The 23,199-nt window shown below is 44.2% G+C and overlaps 3 protein-coding genes across 7 annotated transcripts; 1 reads left to right on the top strand and 2 right to left on the bottom strand.

Annotated features, from left to right (window-relative positions):
* Window positions 1–12: 12 nt before the first annotated feature.
* atp13a2 (ATPase cation transporting 13A2) lies at window positions 13–16,900 on the top strand. 4 transcript variants are annotated; one of them, XM_057039942.1, is made up of 29 exons: window positions 13–184; window positions 2,365–2,441; window positions 2,571–2,738; window positions 2,908–2,957; window positions 3,041–3,107; window positions 3,176–3,255; window positions 3,366–3,443; window positions 3,534–3,603; window positions 3,736–3,870; window positions 3,953–4,019; window positions 4,167–4,295; window positions 7,946–8,107; window positions 8,503–8,613; window positions 8,683–8,729; window positions 8,919–9,107; window positions 9,302–9,508; window positions 10,534–10,644; window positions 11,726–11,879; window positions 12,000–12,111; window positions 12,194–12,318; window positions 12,676–12,854; window positions 13,287–13,379; window positions 13,541–13,620; window positions 13,888–14,040; window positions 14,189–14,285; window positions 15,425–15,648; window positions 15,733–15,887; window positions 15,972–16,144; window positions 16,660–16,900. In XM_057039942.1, the coding sequence occupies exons 1-29, from the start codon at window positions 163–165 to the stop codon at window positions 16,816–16,818; spliced, it is 3,474 nt and encodes a 1,157-aa protein (XP_056895922.1). In that variant the 5' UTR covers window positions 13–162; the 3' UTR covers window positions 16,819–16,900. The 4 variants fall into 4 exon arrangements, with proteins under 4 accessions (XP_056895922.1, XP_056895920.1, XP_056895921.1 ...); XM_057039940.1 differs by having other exon boundaries at window positions 2,903–2,961; XM_057039941.1 differs by having other exon boundaries at window positions 14–188; window positions 2,369–2,441; window positions 2,903–2,961.
* Window positions 16,901–16,968: 68 nt separating this feature from the next.
* Window positions 16,969–21,052, bottom strand: szrd1 (SUZ RNA binding domain containing 1). Its single transcript, XM_057039947.1, has 4 exons — window positions 20,917–21,052; window positions 19,672–19,721; window positions 19,098–19,367; window positions 16,969–18,530 (listed from the first exon to the last, which is right to left on the bottom strand). Exons 1-4 carry the CDS (start codon window positions 20,962–20,964, stop codon window positions 18,428–18,430), a joined length of 471 nt encoding a protein of 156 aa, XP_056895927.1. The 5' UTR covers window positions 20,965–21,052; the 3' UTR covers window positions 16,969–18,427.
* Window positions 21,053–21,342: 290 nt separating this feature from the next.
* smim1 (small integral membrane protein 1) lies at window positions 21,343–23,175 on the bottom strand. 2 transcript variants are annotated; one of them, XM_057039948.1, is made up of 3 exons: window positions 23,029–23,175; window positions 22,680–22,790; window positions 21,343–22,483 (listed from the first exon to the last, which is right to left on the bottom strand). In XM_057039948.1, exons 2-3 carry the CDS (start codon window positions 22,772–22,774, stop codon window positions 22,360–22,362), a joined length of 219 nt encoding a protein of 72 aa, XP_056895928.1. In that variant the 5' UTR covers window positions 22,775–22,790; window positions 23,029–23,175; the 3' UTR covers window positions 21,343–22,359. The 2 variants fall into 2 exon arrangements, with proteins under 2 accessions (XP_056895928.1, XP_056895930.1); XM_057039950.1 differs by having other exon boundaries at window positions 22,680–22,785; window positions 23,029–23,167.
* Window positions 23,176–23,199: the final 24 nt, after the last annotated feature.

The raw sequence follows: 23,199 nt of genomic DNA, 5'->3' as shown, positions 1-23,199 counted from the left end.
GCGGCGTCCCGTAGAAAGGGTGGTCGAGATGGTGAAACATGTTTTCACAAGCTGAGGCTTGTGAAAACTATGTTTCACTGAGGTGAGTGTTTAGTTCTGCGAAAGGAAGCCATGCAGACGTAGCTGTCGGGAATAAAGATGCACCGTTGACCGTATAGAAAGATGGACAGGCGTCAGGGGACAGGCAAGTGCATTTTAATGATATAAACCTTGCTACGAACAGGTGTTGACTAACATTAGCTCCTTCAGCTAATGCCTACTTCTGTCACTATGTAGTATAAACTAATTATACCAGTTGGATTTTTTTCCCTTTGCGTGTGTGGCAGCAACTGTTCTGCTTAAGTGGGTAACTTCAATTTAACTATGTGCTGTATAATAACAGGATATGTTTGCTTCTAGGTTATGTGGTCCTTCAGGTGGGGCTGTAATTACATTAAGAGCAGCAAATGAGGCACTATACTAAACCCTTGACATCATAAAATTGGGCACTAATACATTACAACAATTGAAAATTACTGCAGTTAAAATTGTAATTTATGTGTAGATCTATAGCATTGATTTGAGTGCCAACAGTAGTATACAGTAGGATGACACTACTCCCACCTATGTCTGTTAGCTTAAATGTTTACTGTGTATATTAGTGCATAATCATAATCTAGTTAGTTAGTTGCATGTTACTTTATTAGCACTGTCCTTGTATTAGAATTTCAGTCTGAATCCACAGCAAATTGGAGTAAAGCTGCCACTTGGTTTCACTGCCATGGTATGATTTAAACCATAGAGAAATTATGGACCCTATGAAATCCACCAACTAAACAAATGTACGGATTTGCGTTTATCAGGCTGATCTGCAGTTTCGTCTCAAATGGCTGTTCTTTACATGTACACGTATGCATGTTCCCACAATTTAGCACCGTCTTTGTACTTCTGAAAACGACAATCTAAGGTTTTACAAGTCATTTGAGAGGTTATCGGTGTAGCTTTTTATTTGTCTTTGGGAGGGCAGGAATGAGACGCGTTTTTATTGCTCCTACAGTGCAAATTAACTGGACACGGCGGAAAAGTGCTACTTTTTAATCCGACTTGCCGGTTTGGATCGACCTAGTTGCCCCAACGCCATCATGTGATTTAGGAAACCAATGATTCAGCCTTTTTGCGTGTTCTGCGTTTGAACCTTTTAGAAGGTTTGAACGCATTTGATCTCCCATTAATTGGGGGGAAATGTTTATCATGAATAAAGGACATTTGCAGTTCTCCCGGTTTTGTTTTAACAAAGTAAACGTCTCGTTAATTTGTTGAACTGTTTCTAGCCAGGGGTTGTGTGTGTTCCCACCTACGTAGCAGGTCAACCAGGTGTTCTCGCTCTTCTGGGCTGCGACGCATATTTGTTCTCTATTTTCTCGGTAAACGTCGGTGAGTTTAAACTATTCCTGTTTTGTTTTGTTTTTTTGAAAAAAGGTCAGTCTATGAAATTAATATTTAAACGAAATGGTCTTCACAAGGAAGTTTTTATCTCCTGGTTTGCTTTCGGATTGTTGTAAAGTGCATCGTAAACCATGTTATTCGTACTTCCTATTGTGGCTCCTTTATTGTTTTGCTTCCATATCCATGAGCTTTTCCCACTTTAAGATTTAAAGTATTGAGGGGTTAAAGTGTGAACTAGTTGTCGTTAACTTGTACACTGAATTAACAACAACAACCACAATAATAATAAATCCCAATGCAAATTGTTTCGAATAGACTAAGGTGGACATTTTAAATCCTCTGTGGGATTATTACCGTTATTACCTCTAGTTTGCCTTTGTAGAATATGTGCTCTATGGTAACTATTTAAATGTTTAGCATGTAAGTTATATACTTTTAACAGGTTCTTTGTTCCATACGAGTGTATATGATGTCCCTAAGCTGCTCCCCTCGGGAAATGTGATCGCGGTTCTTTTCTATAGCACAGTCACTAATACCAGTCTAGCAGGATTCTTGTTGAGAGTATTCGGGTGTTGATACTGCTGATGAAACCAGGTTCAGCAAGCAAAACATGCAAAAAAGATCCGTTTTTTATTGCACTTATGCACACAGCATTGTCAGTGATGTGTATATTACTGTATATTGCTGTATATTACTGGTGTTGATGTTCATGAAGATGTTCTCTGCACATGTGGTGTCTACTGCACATCTGTCCATCCTAGGGAGGGTGATCCCCCATCTGTGGCTCTGCTTCAGGGTTCTTCATTGTCCCAAAAAGGATTTTAAGTTTTTCCTGACCCGGTTCGAGGGTCTAAGGACAGAGGGTGTCACAACTTATAGTACGGTACACGTGACCTTTGTGCACAGCTACTTAAACGGAGTTGTGCATTTCATCTGTAGGAAGTGTGGCGGACCCGCAGAGCGGACTTCCTTCACCCTGTCTGCGAGATCCTCTGCTCAATACTGCGTCACACATGGTAAGAGCCTCCATATTTCTGCTACTGTCAATCTGTTTAACAAGCTATATACAAAATAGCCTGTTTTAAGTCCAAGACTGAATCTTAGCTATAGCATAAAATGGTTTTCTGACTCTTGTCTGCCCCAAGGATGTACAAGGGTATAAGTGGGTGCGCTGGCGAGTGTGGTTGTGTCATCTAGCTGCTGGGCTGTCTCTGGGTCTCATCCTGATTGTCTTTCACTGGCGCCCCCGGCTTGCTGTCCTCGCCCGGTGCGTCTCCTGCCCTCTGGCTTTGGCAGATGTTCTGCTAATAACGGTGAAAATAAATGCCTTTCTAATCAGAATTTAGGCTTATTTGAAGGCTGGCTCTACTCAAGTCGAGCTTCTTTTTACATCACTGGAATTGCAATTCAAGGTACTCAATCGACAAAGACACTCAAATGGAAGTTTATTTCATGCGTTTTTTTTTCTCCTCCTCAGGACAGATTTGGGCAGAAGCATGTGGTAGAAGTCCTCAAAGAGGAATTGGAGGAAGGCAGGTGGGCATCATTTACTCTAACCACACTTGGAGATAAAAAAAAAAAGCCGCTAACATATTTCATATTTTCTTTCTTTCAGTTTGGGTTTACTGGAAGAATTTGAAGACTACGAATGGAGAGACACGATTCAGCTCTACAGAGAGGAGGTCGGAAAGAAGTAAAAATATTTCTAGAAAAGATTGTTGACTTAAACCGGTGACTATTGTTGTTCCAGAAAACACTTTTGAGGTACTACCTGTTTGAAGGAATTCGCTATGTCTGGCTCTCCAAAAGAGGCACCTTTTGCCGTGTTAGGTAATAAGACATTGTCTGTCTCCGGAATGCACATTTCCAGCCAGTTCCTTTTGTCTTTTGAGCTAACAAATAATTTCTTGTTTACTAATCCGTAATATAATGTTTGGTAGTGTCCTCAGTGAGGACTGGACCTGCAAAGATTTGTATGGCTTCCAAAAGGGCTTAAGTCATCTGGAACAAAAGTTTAGGTAAGAAAAGGAAGCAGAAGTAAAGACTTATTGTAATGGTTGGGTGCTTTTTAAGTGCTGTTAATCCCTTCTTGATATTGTGTCTTTCAGGAAATGCATTTATGGTCCCAATCTTATAGACGTGCCTGTGAAATCTTGCGCCAGTCTGCTGTTCGAAGAGGTTGGATTTAAAACAATATGGGTTTTACATAGATTAAATACACCTTTATGTTTTTGATGAGGCTTTGAAGATGCATTCTACTCCTGATTTCAGTGGAATATCACATTGAATCCATTTTATGTGCTTCTTTAGGTACTCAACCCATTCTACATTTTCCAGTTGTGCAGCATCACCCTGTGGATTATTGATGACTATTATATTTACGCCGCTTGTATATTAGTTATCTCAGTCCTTTCCATCTGTATTTCACTTTATCAAATCCGTAAGGTGAGTATTTTTTAATTTTGTTCATTGTTTCACTCTGGATAGGGAAACTATTATGAATCCTTTTTGATCTGTTGCTTTATAGCAAAGCATCACTCTTCACAAAATGGCCCACTATGTCACAAACGTCACAGTACTGAGACAGTCGAGGGGTGAGTTTTTGTATTGAATGGCGCCGAATAATTTTTTCTATGCTTTGAATTTGTAAAACATGTAAAAAAAAAAAAAAAAAATCCACTGCTTTCTGCAGTTGTAGCCCTAACAGTTCAGGACAGACATATATGGGTGTGTTTCCTCAGAGGAGCATGTGAGCTCGGTGGAGCTGGTGCCCGGTGACTGTCTGATCATCCCACAGGAGGGTCTGGTTCTGCCCTGTGATGTTGCCCTGCTGGCTGGGGAGTGTCTAGTTAATGAAAGCATGCTCACAGGTGATGATCACACTTCAGTGACAGTAGCAGGACGTCGCCGCAAGGATCAATGATCAATATCATTTTCTGAAGTGTTCCACTTGTGTGGATGATAAATGTGTTCAGCTCCATTTTAAACAGTAATTTCACTCTTATTTCACAAAGTAGTTCAGTTTATTCTAATTTATTGTATAAAAGTCAGCATTTACAATGTACCATGTTAAGCATGTTTTTAAAATGCTCTTATTCTTGTGGAGTTTGAAAATACAATGAAGCTTCGGTTCATGCATCCATCCATCCATCCATTCTCTACCGCTTATCCGGGTCGGGTCGCGGGGGTAGCAGCCTAAGGAGAGAAGCCCAGACTTCCCTCTCCCCAGCCACCTCCTCCAGCTCATCCGGAGGGATCCCCAGGCGTTCCCAGGCCAGTCGAGAGACATAGTCTCTCCAACGTGTCCTGGGTCTCCCCGGGGGTCTCCTACCGGAGGGACATGCCCTGAACACCTCACCAGGGAGGCGTCCAGGGGGCATCCTGACTAGATGCCCAAGCCACCCCATCTGGCTCCTCTCAACGCGGAGGAGCAGCGACTCTACTCCGAGCTCCTCCCGGATGGCAGAGCTTCTCACCCTATCTCTAAGGGAGAGCCCAGCCACCCTACGGAGGAAGCTCATTTCAGCCGCTTGTACCCGTGATCTTGTTCTTTCGGTCATGACCCAAAGCTCATGACCATAGGTGAGGGTAGGAACGAAGATCGACCGGTAAATCGAGAGCTTCGCCTTTCGGCTCAGCTCTCTCTTCACCACAACGGACCGGTGCAGAGTCCGCATTACTGTGGACGCCACACCGATCCGCCTGTCGATCTCCCGCTCCATTCTTCCCCCACTCGTGAACAAGACCCCGAGGTACTTAAACTCCTCCACTTGGGGCAGGATCTCCTCCTTTACCCGGAGAAGGCACTCCACCTTTTTCCGGTCGAGAACCATGGCCTCGGATTTGGAGGTGCTGATTCTCATCCCAGCCGCTTCACAGGCGGCGGCGAACCGATCCAGTGATAGTTGGAGGTCACGGGCCGATGGAGCCAACAGGACCACATCATCCGCAAAAAGCAGAGACGCGATCCTGAGGTCACCAAACCAGATCCCCTCAACACCATGACTGCACCTAGAAATTCTGTCCATAAAAATTATGAACAGAATCGGTGACAAAGGGCAGCCCTGGCGGAGGCCAACCCTCACCGGAAACGAGTTCGACTTACTGCCAGCAATTCGGACCAAACTCTGACACCGATCGTACAGGGAGCGGACAGCCCGTATCAGCAGGCCCGACACATACTCTCGGAGGACCCCCCACAGGACCCCCCGAGGGACACGGTCGAATGCCTTCTCCAAGTCCACAAAACACATGTGGACTGGTTGGGCAAACTCCCATGCACCCTCGAAGACCCTGCTGAGGGTGTAGAGCTGGTCCACTGTTCCACGCCCAGGACGAAAACCACATTGCTCCTCCTGAATCCGAGGTTCGACTATCCGGCGGACCCTCCTCTCCAGTACCCCTGAATAGACCTTACCAGGGAGGCTGAGGAGTGTGATCCCCCTATAGTTGGAACACACCCTCCGGTCCCCCTTCTTAAAAAGAGGGACTACCACCCCGGTCTGCCAATCCAGCGGCACTGCCCCCGATGTCCACGCGATGTTGCAGAGTCGAGTCAACCACGACAGCCCTACAACATCCAGAGCCTTAAGGGACTCTGGGCGGATCTCATCCACCCCCGGGGCCTTGCCACCGAGGAGTTTTTTAACTACCTCGGCAACTTCAGCCCCGGAGATACAAGAGCCCATCTCCAGGTCCCCAGGCCCTACTTCCTCACTGGAAGGCGTGTTGGTGGGATTGAGGAGGTCCTCGAAGTATTCCTTCCACCGATCCACAACATCCCACAACATCACCACTATACACAGTGTTGACAGTGCACTGCTTTCCCCTCCTCAGACGCCGGATGGTGGTCCAGAACCTTTTCGAGGCCGTCCGAAAGTCGTTCTCCATGGCCTCACCGAACTCTTCCCATGCCCGAGTTTTTGCCTCGGCAACCGCCGTAGCTGCACTCCGCTTGGCATGCCGGTACCCATCTGCTGCCTCAGGAGTCCCACAGGCCAGTAAGGCCCGATACGACTCCTTCTTCAGCTTGACGGCATCCCTCACCGCTGGTGTCCACCAGCGGGTTCGGGCATTGCCGCCACGACAGGCACCAACCACCTTGCGGCCACAGCACCGGTCAGCTGCCTCAACAATGGAGGCACGGAACACGGTCCACTTGGACTCAATGTCCCCCGCCTCCCCCGGGACATGGTCAAAGCTCTCCCGGAGGCGTGAGTTGAAGCTTCTTCTGACAGGGGACTCTGCCAGGCGTTCCCAGCAGACCCTCACAACACGTTTGGGCCTGCCAGGTCTGTCCGGCATCCTTCCCCACCATCGGAGCCAACTCACCCAGGTGGTGATCAGTTGACAGCTCCGCCCCTCTCTTCACCCGAGTGTCCAGTACATGCGGCCGCAAATCCGATGACACAACCACAAAGTCGATCATCGATCTGCGGCCTAAGGCGTCCTGGTGCCAAGTGCACATGTGGACGCCTTTATGTCTGAACAAGGTGTTCGTTATGGACAATCTGAGACGAGCACAGAAGTCCAATAACAAAACACCACTCGGGTTCAGATCAGGGGGGCCGTTCTTCCCAATCACACCTCTCCAGGTCACACTGTTATTGCCAACGTGAGCATTGAAGTCACCCAGGAGGATGAGGGAGCCCCCAGAAGGGGCACTCTCCAGCACTCCCTCTAAGGACTCCAAAAGGGTGGATACGCTGAACTGCTGTTTGGACCATAGGCACAAACAACAGTCAGGATCCGTCCCCCCACCCGAAGGCGAAGGGAGGCTACCCTCTCATCCACCGGGGTAAACTCCAATACACAGGCACTGAGCTGGGGAGCAACCAGAATTGCCACCCCTGCCCGTCGCCTCTCGCCATCGGCAACTCCAGAGTGGTAGAGAGTCCAACCCCTCTCAAGAAGACTGAGCCCTTGCCGTGCGTCGAGGTGAGGCTGACTATATCTAGTCGGAACTTCTCAACCTCGCGCACCAACTCAGGCTCCTTTCCCACCAGAGAGGTGACATTCCATGTCCCTAGAGCCAGTTTGTGCAGCCGGGAATCAGACCGCCAAGGTCCCTGCCTCCGGCTGCTACCCAAAACACAATGCACCCGACCCCCTTGGCCCCTCCTGCAGGTGGTGAGCCCACGGGAAGGGGGTTCCATGTTGCCTCTTCGGGCTGCGCCCGGCCGGACTCCATGGGCAGAGGTCCGGCCACCAGGCGCTCGCCAACGTGCCCCACCCCCAGGCCTGGCTCCAGGAGGGGGCCCCGGTGACCCGCATCCGGGCAAGGGAAACTTGGCACCAATGTTGTTCAGCATCATTAGGGGGTCCTGGGCTACGCTTTGTCGGTTCATGCAGTGTTAACTAAAGCTCGTATGTGTAAATATTTAGATAATAGTTTCTAAAATTAAATGTCGTTCTCAAAATCTAATCAATCTCTACTATATTGACAACTATTATATACTGTATATTACCATGTAGCTTGTGTATGTTATGTAATTACACTTTTCACCGTGGTCTTATGCAGGTGAAAGCATCCCGGTGCTGAAAACTCCACTGCCTGCTGGAGAGGAGACGTACAGTGCAGAGTCTGAGCGGAGACACACCCTTTACTGTGGTACCCACCTCATACAAGCCAAAGGAGGGGGGCCCGGAGGCCACGGTGCCATCGCTGTGGTCACAAACACTGGTGAGGAGAGAAAACACAAGAGTTCCAATTAGAAGAATAATTCAATCACATTAAAGTTTTTTTGGTCATGAGAACACGTACTTGCCTACATGCTACTGTGAGGTTCTTCTCTTTTTAAACCGATGATGCTAATAATGAGAACACTTTTTGTTTTAAAGTAATGGTGCAGATCGCTTGTGTTAAAAATCACCAACTATGGCATCAGTCAGTGTTATTAAGTAAAGTTTAAAAAAAAAAGACCAAAGATGTAGAGCTGCAGTTCATCCAAGCCATTTTGTGACTCCTGTTGGGATCTATCGATCAGTAGCCATTAAAATTAGAGATTTGGTTTTAGGGATTTAATGAATGGCTTGATAAGACTTTTCTCTCTTACATATGCATCATCTCATCCTCAGGGTTTTTTACAGCTAAAGGTAGCCTGGTCAGTTCCATTATGTATCCGCAGCCGATAAACTTCCGTTTTTATCAAGATGCTGCCAAGTTCCTGCTCATCCTGGGTGGTTTAGGTAAGTGTGTGTGTTTGTGTTTGATTGCTTGGGTCTAGAAAATTAACAAGATTTTCCATCTTTCCTCAGCGTTTCTTGGCACAATCTATAGCTTTGTGGCGCTCTACAGATCCAGGGTAAGTGGACGCACAATCCTGCTGCTGGATTTGTTTGCATGCCGCTGGTTCATTATCAACCTTTGGTTCCTAATTGCAATTTATGGCTACTGTTACGTTTGAAATTGGTTTTCCGTCTATATGATGCAGGCTATACAAACATCTATGAAACACTTTGACTGAATCACTTGTGTCCTGATGCATGTCCAGGCCACCTTGAAGGAGTTGATCATTCGGTCTCTGGATGTTGTGACTATTGTAGTGCCTCCTGCACTGCCTGCAGCTATCACCACTGGCACCATCTACGCTCAGAACAGACTGAAGAACAAAGGCATCTTCTGTATTAGTCCACCACGCATCAATGTCAGTGGCAAGCTCTCAATCTTCTGCTTTGACAAGGTGAGATGGGAAAGTTTTTATTGCACAGCTAGCTGTGAGTTTGCAGGACACTTTTTTCTTGTGATTTATGTCATATTCATTGACCTATACAGTATGTGCACAATTACAGCTTTCCTTAGTGGACATTTTTTATCTTTAGCATTGAGGAGTGAAAGTCTATTTTTACTTCACCAATAATTGCATGATTCTTCCAGACCGGAACTCTCACAGAGGAGGGCCTGGATGTGTGGGGAGTGATGGAGGGGGGACCTGCTGGTTTCTCTGAGATGGTTCCAGATCCCAAGCTTCTGCCCCATGGGCACATGCTCTCAGGTCTGGCCTGCTGCCACACAGTGACACTCTTTAAGGATCAGCCCCTGGGAGACCCTTTGGAACTGAAGATGATTGAATCCACTGGCTGGGTATGAACTGTAAATCTGACTTCATTTAAAAATCTTAAAACTCTTTTGTCGGTTGTGCACTTCACATTTAAAGGGCACTTTCCCAGATTATTTGACCCCTTTTACATACACGGTTCAAAGGATGCCCTGAGAACTATATCAGGAATTTCTCCACAGTCTGGAAGGCCACAACTAGGTAATATTACAATTACATTTACTCTGCAAGCTGATTTAATGTGTCTATTGTTAGTGGCCCATCAGTATGCAGTAGTCGCCCCACTTACTGTAGATTACAAATCCCAAGAAGCACTGCAACGGCTGCCTGTGGTTAAGAACTGCACGCCTAAACTTGTCGACACATGTATCAGGAGTCTTCAGATCAATGTACAGTATTCTAGTTCAGCATGTAGCCTAGCCCACAAAAGACAGGACAAAAATGAGAAGTATACTTGGAAATGTGTGGAGAAGGAGTATTTGTTTGTTGATATTGGAGGTGGACCTGTTTGCAGAATATTTGTGTGACTTAATGCATCTTAAATCAATAAATACCCAGCTTCAGTACTCCAGTGTAGCTGAGGTGTGTAACAAATGTAAATCCACTTTATTAAAAGAACTTTAATCAAATATCATTTTGGATTTTTTTTTCTCTCTTGACCACTATTTCTCTTTCGGGGGCGCGGGGAGGGTGCAGGAGCCTATTCCAGTTGCATATGGGCAAAGGAATTGTCCACCCCTGAGTGAGTCACAAGCATATCCGGGGCCCTATGTGACCATTACCTTGCTCATGGGTACCACGGCAGGTGTTCTGGCTCAACCCCCCCCCCCCCCCCCAACCAGAACATCTTCCATGTTTTGTCCACACTGGTGCTTGCACTGAGAACCCTCCACTACTCAGCCCAGTTCCCAACAGACTGAAATTTAAATTTAATTTTTTCGTCATTTTCATCCTCAAAAAATATTTGGGTTATATTATCCACCTACTTCAGGGATCAAATGCGTATCATGTCATTTTTGAACCAGTATTTTTATTGCATTTACTTTAACAGACTCTCGAAGAGCCAAAATATGATATAAATGAGTTGGACGCAGAGTTTGGAGGCAACAGAGTGTTGGCTGTTATGAGACCTCCAGTCCAGGGCCAGGGAGCTGAAGGAACCGTAAGTGTTCAAAATATCATCACTTTATGTTTGTTTTTTAAAAGACACTGATTGTTAATTCTTTGAGTTTCATTTTAACAGAGTAGTAAATGTAGGATTTAAATTTACTCAGTAAATTCAAAGTAGATGCAAAATACTCAACAATCTAATTTGCTTATTGCCCAGCTACTTATTTTTTAACATCTGACTGGTCTTTTCAGACCTTCCAGTGTCCTTTTTTGCCCCCTGGTCATTACTAATTAAACTCTTTTAATTGTTAGACTCTGTGTAACACTGGCTTCTTTTATTTCTGTGTTCACTACCTTAGTGTTAGTGGTATTTGATCACAACCTCCACTACAGTATCTCCTAATGCCTCATATGTCAGGACATACTGTTATACTTCTCCATCCCATGAGCATTACCGGTAATTGATTCATTATAATTTAGGTGGATGATTCTAATTTTCAATTCACATTATTGTGCTGCGCAAGCTGTAATATTCAAAATTAGTCAACAAGTCAGTGCTTTTGCTGGAATGTTGAAGGGCTTTCTATGGTTTCAACAAAGGATTTAATACTTCAAGAGAAACTGAAATGTCACAAGAGCCTGTCTGTTGTGTCATGTGACCTGACAATGCAAAAAAGCTCTTTCCATTGCAGTCTTGCAACGTCTGGCAAACCCTTGTGGAGGCCTGTGTTTCAGGTCCAGTTAAACCAAGCCCCTACAGTTATTCCTACTGTAAAAACATTGTCTCTGCAAATTTAATAAATCAAACCAGAGCTATAAATTGAAAAAGGTTGTTTTTGTATTGGAGGGCCTTTTATCTCTATTTCAGCTCTATTGAATAAGTGTAAGACCACCTTAATACTCACATCTTATTTGAATATCTAAACAATCTCTCCTTCTCCTATAAGTGTTTTATACAGTACATTCATTTATATCTTTTAATTTAGAAGAGCAAATGCTTACATTGCCTACTCATTTAGTTTGATTATTTGGAATCTAAAAGTCCAAATGTTGAAATGACTGTTTCTATTTCTCTGAGAATGCATTTTTTAAACAATCTTTAAAGTCTATTTTCTTTTTATCGTGGCTTTCAGTCCGGTAAGGCCGTAGCCATTGTACAGCGGTTTCCCTTCTCCTCGGCTCTGCAGCGGATGAGCGTGGTGACGACGACCCCCCAGGGCTGCTCCGCTTTTGCTTACATCAAAGGGTCCCCAGAGATGGTGGCGAGCCTTTGCCAAGAAGATACTGGTCAATAAAGCCTGTTTTTAAAAAAAAAAATGCATTACTTCATTACATTAGTTAACATGCTGGCTGTGCGCTTTCTTCATGGAGGCATATTATGGTAAACACGGTTCTCTATGTGCACAGTACCTCCACAGTTCTCCAGCCAGCTGCAGATGTTCTCCAGTGAAGGCCTCCGTGTTCTTGCACTCGCCTATAAGCCATTAGACAGGACTGATAATTTGAAGACCATTGAACGGTGAGAAATTGCACTTATAAACGATGCCTAAAATCTACATTACACGCTACAGTGACCTGTAGTTTAATGCGTTTGTTCACAGAAGGGAGCTGGAGAAAGACATGCTGTTCCTTGGCTTACTGATGATGAAGAACATGGTGAAGCCCCAAAGCAAAGAGGTTATAAACATCCTAAGAGAGGCACAACTCCGCTGCATCATGGTGACTGGTAAGAGCTGATTCATTCATTATATACATTCATTATAGCATCTGTTTTGATCAAAAATGTCTGCAGGTGCTTGTTTGTCTTTACTAGTGTTGTATCAGATCGGGCCTGACACCAGCGTTTTTAATAGTATTGGAGAGTAGCGCACGCTGCATGGTAATAGAAATAAGCTGTGTAGCAGAGGCTTAAGCCAAGCTAACGTGAAAGATTGTGAAGCTTACTTTAAAAACTAACCTTAACAAATGGCTATTGGTTCAAGTGACCGTAAAACCCTGGTCTTTACTAATAAAGACCTTCAGTGAGTGAATGTTAGCGTTGTGTCGGTGAGGTTGATGTGAAAACCTGTCCATTTTTCTGCAGGGGACAACATTTTAACAGCAGTTAATGTGGCGAAAACCTGCGGGATGGTGGCGTGTCACGAGCGAGTGATATTCGTCAACGCAACTGCCCACACTGCGTCGTCCGCGCCGACCCTGACGTTTAACCTGGAAGATGGAGGACACGGCAATTTCCAAAGCTCTGCAGACGTCATCACTCAGGTTGGGGATGTGATACTGCAGTAAGGTGTTTTAAAGTTTGTGTAAAGGAAAATCTGTTCAGAAGTCTGTTCTCCTTTGTTAGGTCCAGTTGGTCTTGTTTAGTATTAGATGTATGAATGATAGGCAAAAAAAAAAGGTGTCATTTAGGTACATATTTGGTTTTACAAGAATATAAAGGTCATGTGAATATTAGAATAGAGCTCTGAATAACCTTTTTTATTATGAATTTCTACTGTTTATTGGTTAAAATGGGAGATCAGAGGTCTTCCCATCTGCTGCGGGACACCTGTTGTCTAATAATAATATAATAATTCATCTCATCTGCTCATCAATTAAGAAATCACTAAGTGACGTGTGTAAGTGTGATATATGTAAGGTGGATAGAATTGGGAATTTTTGTTGCTCTTACTGATTTTTCCTTTCTCCTCCCAGGGCCTGTACCAGAGTGGGTTTAGCTATCACATGGCTATCAGTGGCAAGTCCTTTGCTGCCCTCTGTGATCATTTCCCCGAGTATTTGCCAAAGGTATTAAATTGACTGCAATCTCAGTAAAAACACCGACTTTGACGCCTTATAGAACAAGTAAAGTAATTACCATTGGAGACTGGAGTTTTTCCAGGCCTAATTTTGGATTGTTAACAAGGGTTTGCCTTAAGTGTTTGTTTGTGGATGTGCTCCCTTTGCAGGTGTTGCTACGGACGACCGTGTTTGCACGCATGACCCCTGACCAAAAAACTCATCTGGTGAAGGAGCTGCAGAAACTGAAGTGAGTCTTGCTAAAAAGAAATGGGGAAGGGTGGACAGCTGCTCACATGAACAACAGGGAAGTGTAATTCCAATAAATGCTGTCCTGTGCTATTTTTATCACTGTAAATGTTACAATTTCTACATCGGAGCTTCATTGCAATGAATTTAAACCTCATTGAAAAATGCATAAAAGTATTTTAAACCTGAATTGGAACGCTTAGCTGGAGCGGCGATGGTACGGTTTAATCAAAGAGAACCTTTTCACACTGCTGTTGCATCGCTGCAGCTACCGGGTGGGCATGTGCGGGGACGGGGCCAATGACTGCGGGGCCCTGAGAGCCGCGGACGTCGGCGTTTCTCTGTCTGAAGCCGAGGCTTCCGTCGCGTCGCCTTTCACTTCCAAGTCTGAAAACATCAGCTGCGTCCCCATGCTTATCAGGTGAGGAGAAACCCTTTCATGTGTTTGCAAAAGCAAAGCAGTGTCAATATTGGAACTTGGAAAAACAAACACAACACCACCTTAATATTATTTGTCGAAGTCTCTGGGAAGTAGGCATGTAATGAGATGTGCTTTTCTATTTGCACAGTGAGGGTCGGTGTTCTCTGATCACTTCCTTCAGTCTCTTCAGATACATGGCGCTCTACAGTCTCTGTCAGTTCTCCTCCGTCCTCATCCTGTATACGGTAAGCATACCTCCCCCCACACACACACACACCATGAACGCGATAAAAACCGGTCCTCACAAAAGATGATGAATTTGTTTTGCCTCATGCAGTTTTCAGCCTCCCACTTCTGTCTGGGTTTACCATTTAAACGGTTTGAAGCAATTATCCTGTGACTTTCTTTCTGACTGTGAAAATATGCAAAGCTGGAAACCGGTTTTATGTAGAATAACATGAAATATTGCAAATATTATTAGTTGCTTCTCCCTTTTTGTACCCCCGGGCAGAAAGAATCTCTGGTTCAGGCAGCAGATTGCACCTCTGGGGTACTTTTGTTTCTAAATTTTAACATTTAAGAGGAAAGGAACCGGCCAAATCTCCTAATAGCCTCGTTTGATTTCTAGTTTGCTGTGACTAAAACTGTAATGACCAAAAAAAAAACCCAGTCCCCTCCTCGTTTGTGCCAGAAGCCAGTCAAATCCAGTGCGACTGCACTTCAAGTCAATTTTTTTCTTCTTTGGAAGCTGGCAGGAGGAACAGTGATTCATTGTTCTGCTGAAGACACGCGTCACCTTTGTGACTCACACAGGGGTGTCAGGATCAGTCCTTTAAGTGCAGCCTTCCAGCACCTCCTGTCCCACCAACAATCGCCCAGTTTGGGTTTATTACAGTACACTCTCGAGCTGTCTCCCAGGGACCAAACTGCTTTCACCAAGGAAACTGGGGCTGCGTCAGAAAACACTCACTCGTTCTCTATCATCTGCTAATAAATGGGAAATTGGACTGCGTGGACTATTAATGATATTAATGATAAGCTGAAAACCCAGGTCAATGTGCTACGCCCATAATGGCTAACTTCATACTTAATAATTAGCAGTAAATCCTGGCCGGCCCGGTGGAGAGATTACACCTCTCGCCTGGCTTGGGAGCGGCTGGGGGTTCCCCCGGAGGAGCTGATGGAAGTGGCCGGGGAGAGGGCTGTCTGGGCTGCTGCCCCCGCGACATGGATTCGGATACAAAATGAAATGTCTTGTTTGGCTTCTACCGGGCGTGGATTTTGCTTTTTCCTGAAAACTGTTGCTTTGTTTCATAAAAATGAAATAAATCTTGAATCTCTAAAGAGAATTGTGTAAGTAATTCCCCCCTGGCTTTGTGTGCAGTTGAAGACAAATTTAGGTGACCTGCAGTTCCTCTTCGTGGACATTTGCCTGATGACATCACTGGCCCTCCTGATGGGGAGAGGAGGCCCCAGCCAGGAGCTGCACGCCTGCAGACCCCCGGCCAGCCTGCTGTCTCTCCCAGTTTTGGGCAGCATCTTCCTGCACACCTGCATGATCGTGGCGGGTCAACTGGCCGCCCTCTCCACGACCATGTCGCAGGAATGGTGGGCGGAGCTCTTCCAGCAGAGGCACCGTCACAGGATTCAAAGGGGGAAAATGTTGACATGGGGGTTTGGTTTGTGTTCCAGGTATATTCCCCTCAATTCAACAACCAAGATTGGACAAGAAAATCTGCCCAACATGGAGAACAGCAGCGTGTTTGTGTTGTCTGGGTTCCAGTTCATCATCATGGCCGTGGTGGTCACCAAAGGTTACCCTCACAAGAAACCCCTCTACTACAACTGTGAGCGACGCGGGAAGCGACCCAGGAATTAAGCTTGGTTGGCATCAACATTAACGCGTTTGGATTTTTTTTGCTTCTCTGTAGGGATGTTCCTCTGTCTGGTGCTGCTCCTCTTCGTCGTGATGACGTGGTTGGTGATCTATCCTGGGGAGTTCCTCACCGAAACGCTCAAACTTTACAACTTCCCGGACGTGCAGTTCAAATTTCTTCTCGTCGCTTTGGCTGCACTCAACTTCTTCTTGTGTTTCGTCATTGAGGTGAGTCGGGATCTGTTATCCTCACGCGTCATACGTACGCGCTATAGTAACAAGGATACCTCTTTGTGTTCACTAGGCTTTATGGGATGTGGTTCTGATTGATCACACCTTTTAATCACGCCACTTTATTAGCAAGACCTGCACTATTTCTTACCATTTATGTATATACTGTATATATGTCTTATTTTATTTATCTTATTCTAGTGTTGTGTTCTTTATGTTGAATGTCGCAGCGTCACACCAAGACAAATTCCTAGTTTGTGTAATACTGTGTATTACATGAACAATGGCAATAAACCTGATTCAATTCAATTCAAGATTACAAATCTTAAAGAAACTTGACACCTTCTCAAGCTTGAACATTACAGAATCATGCAGTGGGGGAAAGATGACTTGACAAAACCCGAAATGAAATGTTTGTCAGGGCGTCGAAGGTCAGAGGCGTGGATGGCAGGACTTTGGAGGGCCGCTCGAGGGCGTTTGATGCTGAAAAACACCATTTTGTGCTCTTCCAGGCGATGATCGACCTGGGAATGCTGAACTGCCTGCGGCTGAGGAGGCGTCCTTCAAAGAAACGATACAAACTCTTGAACGACTCTCTGCTCAACTCCCCGTTGTGGCCTCCGCTCAGCCGACCCCTGTCCTCCAGTCACAGCGTCATCCACGTCAGCTAGCGTCTGCTCCCCCCTGCAGGACTCCGAGCCGCACCAACTCTTAATTTAAGTCTTTGTGTCAATAAAGTCATTTTTAAATGTGTTCTGAAAGTACTCATTCTAAAATATTTCCTTTTGACCACAAAAATCAAGGATCACACCCAGCATAAGTTAGCATTTTTGGAAATCAATTTATTAAATCCATATTTACAGGCATTTTTTCCCCCTAAAATGAGACTGTTTTGTTTATATCCTGAACTAAAATCTCTTCCTTGTACAGAGGTGGGAAGGATCCTGAACTACAGCAGTGGAATTTAAAAACAAAAAACAGGGATAAAAGGAGGCACAAGCTGTAATCAACCGTTAGAAGAATGACGTGCGCTGCAGACTATGGCTTAAAATCTCCGAACAGAGCATGGACATAAAAACAGCCGAGACACACGATGGGATCTCGATTTTTCAGATCCAGATCCCAAAAAAAAAAAGGCATCAGCCGCTGGACAGAACATAAGGACTTGCCTCCTGCAGCAGTGAAAAAGTGCCAACCCAGGCTTCAATGTGGACACTTTCTGTCTGGAAAAATACAATCTTGGTTCAATTCCTCACCCGAGTTCCTCCGAACAGCGAGGACACGCCGACGCGTCGTTCCTCTGCCCGACACTTGGCAAACACCTTTAATCTGTGTTCCTCAGGTTACAATTAGCTTTTCTTTATTTAAATACTACGCAGACGTCGCTGCCGTCTGTACACAAGGCGGAGTAGAATGGATTTAAAACCCAGTCTTTTAAAAATGTCCTTTTTGGCTTTGCTTTTAAATAAAAAAGAAAACTCAGGAAGACTGCTGAGGACGTGAAGCGCCGGTGGGGGTGGGGGGGCAGGCAGGCAGGCAGAGGACTCGCCACAGATGGAAACTTGCACGCTCGAGTGCCGCCGGCTGTTGGGCAACCCTGACCGGTGACGCGTGTGTGGAGCCCAGCAGCGTCCTTTTCAGACCTTTGCATCAACACAGGTTGATATCATAAAAAGATTCTCATAAAAATAGATATGTTTATTTCTTAAAAAAAAAAAAAAAAAAACCCCATCTCATTAAATAGTAAAGGAACGGGATCCTGGTGGTGTCATTCGGTACTCTAAATGTAGAGGAGGAAAGACGGATAAAAGCGGTGTCGGACGACATCAAATAAAATATCCAACAGGGTGTTAAAGAGGCGTCTGGGGTTATTGCTGAGGAAGCGGCTGTTACCAGCTCCATCCGCCTCCGCCTCTTCTCTCCGTCACCCTTTATTAAAGTCTCTGTGTCGGGGTCCTGAGACGAAGCGGCGGGGGTCCGGCGGAGGACAGAGGTGGAGGACAGAGGTGGAGCCGAGGGCTGTTTCTTAAAGGGATCGTCACAGTGAGAGCAGAAGACGTCCACGATCACAGTGTCAACCGACTCGGGGTGGTATAAGAGAAGAGCGCGCTTTCCCATGTGGACACCCCCCCCGCCCCCTACCCCTTCAGTTCTTCGCTCGTTTGTGGCGCAGTGCGGCTTGCTGGGAAGAAAAACACTGATGGGGAACAGTCTAAAGGATGCGCTGCTGCCCGTGCTGAGGTGGAGTGGGATCTCTCTTCTCAGGGGCAGGGACCCGTCCTATCTGTGCTGTCGGATGCCCTGGGAGCCGTCTGGCTGCCTGACGTGGTGATTGTTTGATCGTGCGTCCTCCGAAGGCAACGACGAGTTATTGCGCGCTGACCTGGCAACAAGATGGAAGACAAAAGCAATCAGAGGAGGTAGAAATCCCCAAATTTGTTGGTTGGACTACTTTTAAACTTTTATTTCTCCAAAAAAAAGTATTGGGACGGTTGATTGAGGAGCATTTACGTGTTCATGTGTGCTCTGTTCCTTCTTTAAGACTAGAATTAGAATTATTGGCATTTCACAGCTGTCCGGCTGTCAGCGGAGTCCAAGGAGATACAGGAAGATGCCAAGATTCTTAGGTGCTTCATGTCAAAGAGGTCAAAATAAAACTTTTATGACTAAGAACAAGATCAAAATGACCAACTAAATCCAATCATGGTGAATGATGACACCATCATCACTGTCAAAGTTTAAAATCTTTACTGAATCTAAAGAATTGTGTGAATAAATAATGAGAACAATTTTGCATTTTTGTTCTTTGGAACTTTAAGACCAAAAACCAAAACATTTTACACATCACCAGCAGTGACCAATTGCAACTGAACTACTAAGTTATAAGCTAACGTTATAATCCTACTTATAATCGGCTAAATCCTATAAATGTGAAACGCTGGAATGTTACCTGTCACTGTTGGCCTTATCCTGGGGCGTCTCCTCTGGACAGGCACTTCCCAGTATCCTCTTCCTCGCCTCGGCGTACTCTGCCTCACGCTGGGCCAGAGACTTGACCTGTGGCGTCGGTCTGTTCTGACTCAAGGGGGAACCAAGCGACCCGTTACTTGCAGGGCGCTTTAAAATGCGGATCTTGGGTGGAGGTGCTGCTGGGAGCGAGTCGTCCTGGATCACCATGGCTGTTTTCAGTGGAGAAGCTGAAGAATTGTGGAGAGAATCTCTAAAAACAGACCAACGGAAACACAAGATCACCATTTAGGAAAATCTTGCTAGCAGCAGCAACGACGATACAGCTTTAGATTCCTAATTTATCGGAGATGAACAGATTCATGACTAACCTGAGATGTTATTTTCGGTTTTAAAAGCAGTTTATATGATTGATCTCTCAACATCCTTAAGACTGCCTGGTCTGTAATAATGCTATTAGCTACACACTTAGCAATAGGCGGAGGCATATTCTTAAACCTAGATTACTTTTATAAACAAAAGTAAAGCCACATTTATACTACCTGTTGAGGCCTTACTTTTCTTTTTGGCTGATCCTTAACTTCTCTTCCAACCGTTTTTCCATTTCCTGTGTGTGGGGGGGGGGGGACCAAAAGTAAATTTAAGTAAGTACTCATCATCGCCGTCTTCAGACAGGGAAAACTGTAATATAAGATGCTTTAGGCAATATGCAAGTTGAAGAGAGGATGGAGAACAGGATTCAATTACAAGCTATTTATACATGTGCAGGACAGCTGCCAAGTCATAACAGAGTGTGTGCTCAGCCTCCTAACATGAACAGACTGATGGTACTGGGGCAAATCGCTATTGTAAAAAAAGATCCACATCTACCCTGTGGATTCGACAAACCAAACATATAAATCTCAAGAAACAACGTGTTGATCAGGTCTTGCTAGTTAAGCAAGAGTGAGTTAAACGTGACCAAAGAACCGGAACTAAGCTAATGAGAGATGGCAGTTAGCAACATGCTACTATATGATAAAAAGGTAATTTGTGGAGCACAAAGTTTACACCCAGAATATAAACTGAATGATTTATTAAGATAATCCAGACACATACTAGCGAGGCTCGATCACATACTTATGATCATGTAGGCTCTTTTTCATTCAGGTCATATTAATCCACAAAGGTTTACCGGACAGTTTAAACTCCCACTAAACCAGTCAGAACTGAGTAAACCTGGATGAGATTACATGTCTTCCAGAACGGTCCAGGTCATATATTTACTGTACTGCTACTTTATCAGTTATCCTCCCTTGAATAGCTCACTTAAGTGTACTTTAATGAAATACTGAAACTACATTGGTCATAGTTTGTACCTGAAATGACAACCATTTGTTTCTTAAACGCACAATTGACCATTCCCATGCCAGCTAACAGTTATGTACTGCTAGCATAGCTTTAACTCCAACCTAAGCATTTCCAATCAGGAACTCGGGTTCTTGCTAAGTGCTTTCGATTCACCTAAACCATTCTATTTTGGTTCAACGCGTGAATCGACTTACGTTTCCCGGTCATGCACACTCATCGTGTATGAACTACTACAAATGGCAAACGGCTTAGTTGGTAAGCTGACTAAAACCATGTTAACAGGCTAGTTGACGTTAGCTCATCAAGTGTTTGAGGCTAGCGCTAGCATTAGCTCCGGTGTTGGCCCGTGGAAGTCAATGACACGCAAGGCACTCCAGAAAGTGTTAAAAACCGGCACGTAGAGCGTCTATAACGTGCTTAAATGAAGTTCTGGCACTCCGTGTACTGTTTACCCCACTATCCGCAGCTTCTTCCCAACTTTCAGCGAGCTCCTCGTCCATGTTTCATGGTGCTCACGCGCTGAGATCCTTCACACCCGCCTCTCGCTATTCGGCGACCATGACGTCACTCCGGAGGATTCCCCCGCCCCCTTCCGGAAATGAGGCCGGGAGATATAAAAATAAATTGTGCTGCGTTTGATTCGAAGCTCGAAGCAACATAAGTGCGAGTGTCACGACGACTACTTTCAACAGCAGTATTTTGTCTTTGAAATGTCTTTAAAAAATTCATACGTTTCTAGAGATCATGAGGAAGAGTGAACACTTGTTATCAGATTAAATCATTTAATAAATGCTTTGTTTTACCAGCGGATTGGCTGACATGATACTCAAAAATAGTCTTTTTTATTTGTGTGGTGCAGCAAAAGAAAGTAAAGCATCTATACATGCCACATATGGTACCATGTTTATTTAGTTTTTCTTTTATCTACATTAAAACATGCATGCAACCATTCTTGGAACTTTCTTAAGATGCAATGACCTCATTAATAATCTCATTATAAAATATTATAATGAGAATGTTGTTTTGGTAAAAAAAAATCTCATCCTCAATTATTTTTAAGACTGCCAGATGTTCCAGAATTATGCAAAGCAATATCTGGACTATCTTTAATTTGATTTCTACTTCATAATTATTAAGAGGTTACACTGTTATTATCAAAACTTGCAGAGTAACATTTGTAATTCGTTTTTTAATCATACATCTCAGTCATGTAATATAACGACAAAACCTTTAGAGTCTACTGAACTTTGCACATCAACATGTAGTTGAGGACTTTTTACCCATGGATATTGTTAGAAGCTCACACTTAAATCAGGTGTCATGCAGCCCAAATGAACTCAGTGACTGATGTACAGTTCAAGACCTGATCAGATTTTCTCTGCTTATCTGATAACGTTGAGAAATAAATCTTCCGTTTTGGAGAATAGATCTGCGTTTAGTCAACCACAGTTAACAACCACAACAGTTACATTTTCTTTTAACCAAAAGTTACATCTTTAGACTTGTTAATTTATGTACTTTTTGTACATTTGCAGTTTAATTCCATTGTATTCTAAAAGAATCCAACACAATCAAGACATATTTTTGCAGAAACTCAGAACCTAACCTAACCTTTATAGTTTTATATTTATATTCTATTTTTAATTTATTCTATTTTATTTCTTATTTTATTATATTTTTTATTATCTTTAATAGGTTTAATGGGGTGTAGTGGTGGTGGGAAATTCTGTACAGTGCTGTACGTTTCTTTGGAGATGCTAATTTCCCTGATGGACACCCCCTAAAGGGATCAATAAAGTACTCTTGAATCTTGAATCTTGAATCTAAGCCTTCATTAGAAATGAAGCTGCAACTAATTTCAAAACAAAATTTCTTAATACAGCACAAGACTCGAATCAGCAGCGGTGGACGTAGTATCCTGTCACGTATCCAATCAGGTAAATGCCCACCAGTGCACACAACGCTCCGGCAGACTTCACTACAATCCCAACCGTGCCAGTGCACGTTCTGTTGTAGATCCTATGAAAGGAACGGAAAGGTAATCGAAGTTCAATGAGATTTGTCCACAATCAAACTTTATTTTTCTGTTAGGAAAAAAAGCAATAGTATGCTTTTATGCCCATGATGAGTTTTTGGATTTTGGTAAAAATTTTACAAATATATATTTCACAAGCAGAAAATGTATTTTCTATTGTAAGAAGTCGCCTTTGCTCACCTTGTTAAAGTAGGTTGCGATCCCTCTACATCTATGTTGATGTTGTCCTCATTCCAGCGATTATAATGCACACTCCCGGGATTGTTGGACTCCATTGGGAAAACTTCTGTCCTAAGGGGTTGATTAGAGATCATTTCTTTCTATACACTATGCATTATAATACGTTGGAACAGCGCTAAATATGTTTGCACATAATGCTGACCACTGTTTTGTTGCAAATAAGTCAGGTAGTCAAGAAGCAATAGATTGATTAGATAATTGGGGGGAAAGGACTTAAATGCTGTGCTGACTGACAATTAATAAAGTAGTATCTTTCTTGTCACATTCAAATGCAAACGGTTCTGCTCACCTGTGAGTTGGAAAGTCTCAAAATCCTGCTTTGTGAAGCCTTTCCTTGTTCTTTCATGGATTGACACAGACTGAGGAAATAAACACCTTCCTTGGTTTGGTCATAGTTCACATGTGATTAAGGTCATCCCATTATAAATCTAGGAGGTGACTTCAATTTTTTTCCCCTCCT

The sequence above is a fragment of the Takifugu flavidus genome, chromosome 8 (assembly GCF_003711565.1).
Source record: "Takifugu flavidus isolate HTHZ2018 chromosome 8, ASM371156v2, whole genome shotgun sequence".
NCBI classification, from domain to species: domain Eukaryota; kingdom Metazoa; phylum Chordata; class Actinopteri; order Tetraodontiformes; family Tetraodontidae; genus Takifugu; species Takifugu flavidus.
This window is presented reverse-complemented; position numbering and strand designations above follow the sequence as displayed.